This window comes from Amblyomma americanum, chromosome 1 (assembly GCF_052857255.1).
Source record: "Amblyomma americanum isolate KBUSLIRL-KWMA chromosome 1, ASM5285725v1, whole genome shotgun sequence".
NCBI classification, from domain to species: Eukaryota; Metazoa; Arthropoda; class Arachnida; order Ixodida; family Ixodidae; genus Amblyomma; species Amblyomma americanum.
Window position 1 is genome coordinate 290,745,094 of NC_135497.1, and position 6,832 is coordinate 290,751,925.

The 6,832-nt window shown below is 50.4% G+C and overlaps 1 protein-coding gene and 1 pseudogene across 3 annotated transcripts in view; both read right to left on the reverse strand.

Annotated features, from left to right (window-relative positions):
• Nucleotides 1-3,871: 3,871 nt before the first annotated feature.
• Nucleotides 3,872-5,450, reverse strand: LOC144098097 (protein argonaute-2-like). Its single transcript, XM_077630649.1, has 2 exons — nucleotides 5,269-5,450; nucleotides 3,872-4,188 (listed from the first exon to the last, which is right to left on the reverse strand). Exons 1-2 carry the CDS (start codon nucleotides 5,437-5,439, stop codon nucleotides 3,931-3,933), a joined length of 429 nt encoding a protein of 142 aa, XP_077486775.1. The 5' UTR covers nucleotides 5,440-5,450; the 3' UTR covers nucleotides 3,872-3,930.
• A 466-nt stretch (nucleotides 5,451-5,916) lies between these two features.
• LOC144098082 (protein argonaute-4 pseudogene) overlaps nucleotides 5,917-6,832 on the reverse strand; it is a 7,096-nt pseudogene continuing 6,180 nt past the window's right edge. For both annotated transcript variants that reach the window (XR_013307129.1, XR_013307128.1), the window contains exon 3: nucleotides 5,917-6,832. This exon is cut by the window's right edge and continues 471 nt beyond it. The product of XR_013307129.1 is annotated as a protein argonaute-4 pseudogene, transcript variant X2 (transcript).

Genomic DNA, 6,832 nt, shown 5'->3' on the forward strand with positions numbered 1-6,832 from the left:
AATCACTACACGTGGCCACCTGAGAATAATACTATCACAAAGCACAAGAATTCAAACGGACGACTTTTGTGCGCATGGCATCGTATTCGTCTCACGCTCGAGACTGCAGCGATGGAAGTCGACGATGCAGCCGGAGCACGAAGTGTCCGAGCAAACAATTGACGACTGTTTGAGACAAAGTGGTTTTCGCTGGAAGCCAGTGGTGCACACTTGGATGCCGGCCCTCTTAACACTTCGTGCCAGCAGGACGTTTGTGCTTGTAGAGTACAAGACTAATCGCGACGATTGCAGTCGTGCCTCCTGACAGGCAGCACCGTTACTTTGTCTATTGTTTCTGTTTGAAATTATAATTAGTATGCTGCGCCATAGCGTGCGTGTGAAGGAGACCCATTCAATGTCTGAATGTTGTGTTATTGAAGTAAGCATGTCTTCTAGCGGTCAGTTGAGGTGAAAAATGTGGTACATCGCATATCCTTTCATTTTTCGATGGCCAAGCTCCATGGAAAACGACCTTGTCAACCGTAGGCAGCCTACGCAGCTTGTAATGTGCCGTGAATTTTGTCAATTTTATGCTGCTCGAGGAGGAGCCTCGCGATAGTCAAACCATTGCAAAGCACCTGGCAGTACTGGCCACGTAGGCCTAATTTGGCTACGGCCAAATTAGGGAAGGGATGATGATGTTAACTTCCTGCGGCAGTTTTGGGCGTCCATGTAACCCCAAATGCTTCGTATTGGATGTTAGCAGTAACAACGTTACAGATTTCAATGCAGCCTTGTCGCCGCAACCGGAATACGCAGCTTACGCGAAACGCCTTTGCAAAAAGTATGAAGCCCTGAAGCTTTGCTTTACTTCAGGTTAAACAGAGTATGAAGCGAAGTTTTCAATCTTGTTTTGGTAAGCACGGCATGGTTTAATATGGGAATAAGTTCAAAAGTGTGTCTTAGAACTGAATGAGTGAAAAGCTTATTGCTATATTGATCAAAGAGGGCTGTGAAGGTAGAGCCTTAGCACAGGGCCCATGAGGCGGCGTGTGCCCATTCCATCAGCCAGTGCTGGTCATCTGGTGAACTTAATTAATGAAAAACCTATTGCTCTTTTGATCAAAGAGGGCTGTGAAGGTAGAGCCTTAGCACAGGGCCCCGGAGGCGGCGTGTGCCCATTTCATCAGCCAGTGCTGGTCATCTGGTTGCAGCTTAGCTCCTGGTGCGGAATTTTATCACAAAACAAAGGGCTCAGCAGTCTTGACTCCGCACGACTCAGCAATCACTGCAGTCCCGAACGCCACACTGGAACAGTGGGTGGAAAGATCAAAAGGCTGCAGACGAAACATTTGCAGTACCACACAAAAACGAATATATTTTGCACGACGTACCTGGAGCAAGCGGGAGTAGCACATAACGTGTGAACTTTTGCTACAACACACCTTTGTAAACTGCTGAAAAGCTATTTATTGTCTTGACAGAAGTTGTACATCGTCGCAGACCCCATTCCCAAAGGTGGAGTAGGGTTTTGAAGGTATAATTCGATATTATGTGATGTCAAATAATGGCTGCCATACGGCTAAAAAGGAAGTAATTAACCCATGCAACCCCGCTGTTTATGAAGAAATATCCGGGGATCAGAGCTAACCAGAATTGCTAGCAGGAAAGCAGGGAAGGGGTGCGGGGTGGAGAAAGGAAATCGCGCAGTAATTGTCTTGGCAATTTGCCTATTAGCATCCACGCAAGAGCAGCCATATGGCTACAGAGGATGCTGAATAATTACTCCCTTATTTACTTACTGTTAATCCCTGCCTCTATTGCTCACTGGAACTGGAGTCATTTCAATTACTGTCGGCCAGTTGTGAATAAAGCAACGCAGTGATTCCAAAAGCAAAAGTCATTTTATTTGAAAGTTCAAAGAAAAACAAAAAAAATGCATGTCACTGCACACAAAAAAGAAAACATGGTGCGACAAGTCTGCCTTGTTGCTGAAGACCTGGAAAAAAATGTGCAAGCATATAGTTATGCCACTGACTCAAACTGCCAGCTTGCATGCTGAGAACACAGCTTCCCGCGCCGGGAGCATCGCCTACTACAGCGGTAACAAAATATTAGGGCGAACACACGTATAACATAAGACATGCACGCGAAGGTTGCGCACAACTACATCGAAAGACATTTTCCTGATCTCTACATGATCAAATTACCGCGGGGCCAGTTTTTACAAGTTTAAATACTCGCGGATTTCATGCATTAATTGCTTAGAAAAATCGGAGGGGACACAAGATCCGTCTTACGGGTATGACGCGATAGCGTAACGCTTAACGTCACTTAGGTGGCCCTCCAGCCTCCAACAGGTTGCTCTCTGGAGACCATCTGCAAGAGCCATGTCCGCGATTTTACGCTCTTGACGCTGACAACGCAAATACAAGAATTTTTGGAAAACGGGGCCTTTAACGATCTCACGTTACGTTCACGAGCTTCCGCTAAATGCAAGAGGCAGGTCCTCACCTCTTCCGCGAAAGTGTTTCATGATTGCATGATGCGCCCACACAAGAATTGTAGCGGAGCATACTCTAGTGAGCGTAATGCTGGGCCTTAAACAAAACGGATGACGCTCTAACACGTGGCAAGACTCGCTGAAATTTACCGTGCATTGAAGGAGTGGAAAGTCATTCCTACATAACCTAGGCCAGGTATTTCGAAAATAAAATCAGAGTAACGCTGAACTGCAAGGACGTTAGATGTGTTTCCTAGGAAGCCAGGAATATAAGGTAGGAGCAATGTGCTTCTTTCAAGACAATTTCGCGAATTTCAAGTCGACATTTTGGCCTAATTTTTAATAATTATGAAGACACGAAAAATTAGGATTTCACAAACATTTGTTGACTGCATTCTTACGTGACTATAGAGGCAAATAATGTTTCACGTCGTGACCATTATGTGACGTAGTTTAAGCAATTGTTTAAGTGAATTTCTCAACATGGTTTAACTGAGGGCAGGAAATGCTGGAATTTTAGTACATTAAGATGCCGTTATACTAGGTGTTAACCAGAAAAAACTCAGCCGCGGCATAAGACATAAAATCAATTGTTTAGCTAATAAAAACTTTAGTACAGTCTGGTGGTTGCAGCCAACAGTGAGTTCCTAGCCAAGGGCAAGAGGGGATGCCCTACAAAGTGAAGAATACTTCCCGCTAAACCGCAACAGCACACGATGTGCCTGGAAAGGTGAGTGCAAATGCAACGTCAGCTAGCGAGGCGCTACAATCTCTACGGCACTCAATTCGAACCATCTGCGCAATTGCGCCCCGAGAAAACTAAGTGGAATCCAGCTACGTGGCCGTCGTTTTACCGCGGTAAAATAGCGTAGATTGTTCGAAAATGGCCGCCGCAGGGATTGCAACGATTCTCCATGTCACCTTGCTTCCAGAAATTTCCGAAATTTCGTCGACATATCGCATAATTATTTTATGGAGGAGCTTTGATGGAATTAACTGTGGGCAACCAGCCTGTCCACGCCTTAGGTTCCGCGTTTTGTTTGCCAACGAGACTGTCAACGTTACTGTCAACGGTACTTTCTAGCGCACATTTTGTCAATGAACGCTCATGTCTAGACGTTGGTTCTTATGCACATAGCTTGCATTGTTCCTATAACTGACCCGCCGCGATGGCACAGTGGCCTATGCGAAGACACCCGCGTGCCCTGCGATCGCAGTGCACGCTAAGGAACCAGCAGGTGTTCAAACCAAATCCTAAGCCCTCTAGAACAATATCTCATATCCCATGAGCCACTTTGGTGCGTTACACACCCACCATGCCATACTTTAGTATGGCACGGAGACATCATGACAGCTCAGTGAACTGAGCATCGCTCACCCGGCAGTGGCCCTCCTCACACGAAGTACATGGCGTTCTGGACGGTCTCGATCATCTTGACGGCCTCGACCTACTGACTGATGGAGACGGAGTCGGCGCTGCCTCCGGACGAGTCGCCGCTCGAGCTAGACACGTCCGCCTTGCTCTTCACTTGGTTCCTGGATCGGTACGCGGCCAGGTGCGCGTAGTAGACGGGCGCCGGGATGCTCACGCTGTGCGAGCAGCGGGCGTATGTGTGGTAGAGGTAGTAGCACAGCTTCTGCAGCTCGTCCGACGTAAAGCTGGAGCCGTCCCACACGATATAGTAGTGCGACGGCCCGCTCGTGCCCTGCTCCACAGACGCCACGGGGACGGTTAAACCCGCGCAACCGCAGCATGATGTCCTAGTTCCAGACGATAGACATCGCGTCACATCCCCGCCAAGACTTACGCAGTCTGAACTCAGGAATCAAGAGGAAGAAATGGGCTTGTGCCGGGTATGTAATGCGACGGGAAGACAACCGCTGGTCCTCAAGGGCAACTGAGTGGATTCCAAGATTAGGGAGGAGTAGCAACGGGCAGCAGAAAGTTAGGTGGGCGTTTGAGATTAAGGAATTTTCCAAAATACGATGGCAGCAGTTGTCCAAGGATAGGGCTAATTGGAGAGACATAGGAGGGGCCGTTGCCCTGCACTGGGCATAGTTGGGCTGATAATATTGATGACGATGAACTTGGGTGTCTTAAAAATCTGTTACTATCCTGCGGTCTCCTTTTTGGAACACATCCCGTTCCCGGCTTTGGCGGACGAATTTCGCTGGACGCGAAATTCTAAAGGCCCGTGTACTGTGCATGGTCAGTGCACGTTAAACAGCCCCAGGTGGTCGAAATTTCCGGAGCCCTTCACTACGGCGTCTCTCATAGCCTGAGTCGCTTTGGAACGTTAAACCTTCATAAACCAAACACATCCCACTTTGCGGGAACCCGTTACTGGCTGTTGCGCAATGGAATATCAAAGTTGGTGCATGCGTAGTTGTAATGGGGCCTAGAGCTAACAGTCATCCTCTGCTCTAAAGTGTATATGAAGCGCCCATACTCCATGTCGCTACCTCTACAGTGGTCTGCTTAATGTTGCACAGGCAAGTTGTGAGCACATTCAGTTCGTTTCTGCGTCATTGGGGAGTTTCTGCGAACCTGTGAGCCAATACAGCTAGAAGTACCGACTATTGACACTCGGTGCCCCAGACGGCATTCTATTACTGTGCACATGAAGGCAGAAATGGCTGCAGAAATGGCTGCATTAGGACGCATCAGTTACCGAAGTCGATTATGTTCGATGTTGAATCCGCGAGGCAATATGCTGCTGCCTCTTTCAATTGTAAACAGCCCACCAAAAGATGCGCGGATAAATCATTTTGCATTCGAAACTTACCTCGTGGTTGCGAACATCCATGAACTGCCCCTCGCTCACTCCGTCTCGAAAGAAAATGATGCGCTCCGGCTTGTGCTTGGTAGCATGATAAAAGGCCTTCAGCATGTCTTTCATCATGACCTTAAGGTCCTTGATTACCTCCAGGCGCGAAGTGCTGGCTGAATCGTCCATCTGGATGCGAATGGAGGCGTGGAACTTGGACGGAATGGAGCCCAAGCTGTCAATGCACGCAGCGATGGATGGCCTCCGCTGTCCCCGGGCGCTGGGTGAGTCACGTCCGCGCCGATGATGATCACCGGCTTTTGGAACATTTTCGGCATCTCCTTGGGCAGCAGGCTGTTGTTGATGCCATTCAGCTTGACGTTGATCTTCTGGCAGAGGTTGTTATGAGCGCGGCGTTGCACTTCTTGATCACGTTGTTGTCCATCACGCACTGGGTGCGCATCCCGATATCGGTCTCGGCTACCTGCTTGATCTCGGCGTAGTTCGTGTTCTTGGCGAGCACGCTGATGACCATCTCGAGGCTTGCAGTCCTGCGCTGCTCCTCGGGAAGGATGTTCCGCACGGGCTTGCGGTTCGCATCAGTCGTTGTCACGTCCAACGGCTGCTCGATGCGCATGCCCAGTTCCTGGCCGACGCGGATGAGCATTTTGACGAAGTTGTCGAGGCTGTCTCACTGCGCGAACCGGCTCAGGTTGAGCAGCGTCCAGCGGGACAGCGTGGCTGGTTTGTAGAATTGACGGCCCCGCAGTTCCCAGGTGCCCTCGCGGGGCTTGCCGATGGAGCTGTTCTCGAAGACCAGCGACGGCGGGTCGAGCACCCGGCCCCTGAGCTGCGTCGGTTCGGTGCTGATCTTGATGCCGAACTTGCGCAGACGCTGGTCGCTGCAGCTGACCAGGTCCCGCACCGACCGGTGGATCTCTTTGAAACGCTTGGCCGGTGGCTGGGCCGTATGCTTGATCATCTCGGACGTCTGGTTCTCGTCCAGTTTCTTCTTGCAGTGCTGCCCTTCGACGATCGCGCAGACCTCCAGCGAGAGGTAGACCGGGCGGGCCGCGCTGCCTGTCTGGATGCAGGGCAGGTTCGGGTACCGGAGGCGGTGGTAACGGTTCTGGAAGTAGTCGGCCACCGAGCAACAGGAGCCGTCTTCCATGTCGAAGAAGAGCTGCTTGGCTGGTTCCTTGGTGACGCGAACCACCTTGTACTTCCGAGGGTATGGAAGGTGGGAGACCTTGACGCGCAAACCCTTCAGCTCCTTGTTGAGACGAACGTTCTGGAAGTCGCGCAGTTCCTTGAAGTCTCTGGCTGACATCTCGCGCCGGCCCTCGATGAAAAGTTCGCACATGAAGTCGGTCACGGGAAGAGGCTCGTATAAGTCGGTGGCCGACATGTCGACGTTGAGCATGGGCTTCCACTGAGCGGGCCGAACGCTCGTGTAGTAGCCGAACCAGGCTTCGCGGCCACCTCCAAGGATATTGTAGTCGTTCGGGGACGGCGGCTTGAAAAAGGACCGCCCGACGGGCGTGGGTTTGATCGACGGTCCGTGCCGCAGCACGATGTCCAC

Excerpts from the sequence above, each read along its gene's own strand:
- LOC144098097 (XM_077630649.1), bottom strand. The coding sequence starts at position 5,439 with ATGGACGATTCAGCCAGCACTTCGCGCCTGGAGGTAATCAAGGACCTT. Across the intron at positions 4,189-5,268 it reads TGGATGTTCGCAACCACGAG|GGCACGAGCGGGCCGTCGCA; the intron begins GTAAGTTTCGAA and ends TCTGTGGAGCAG.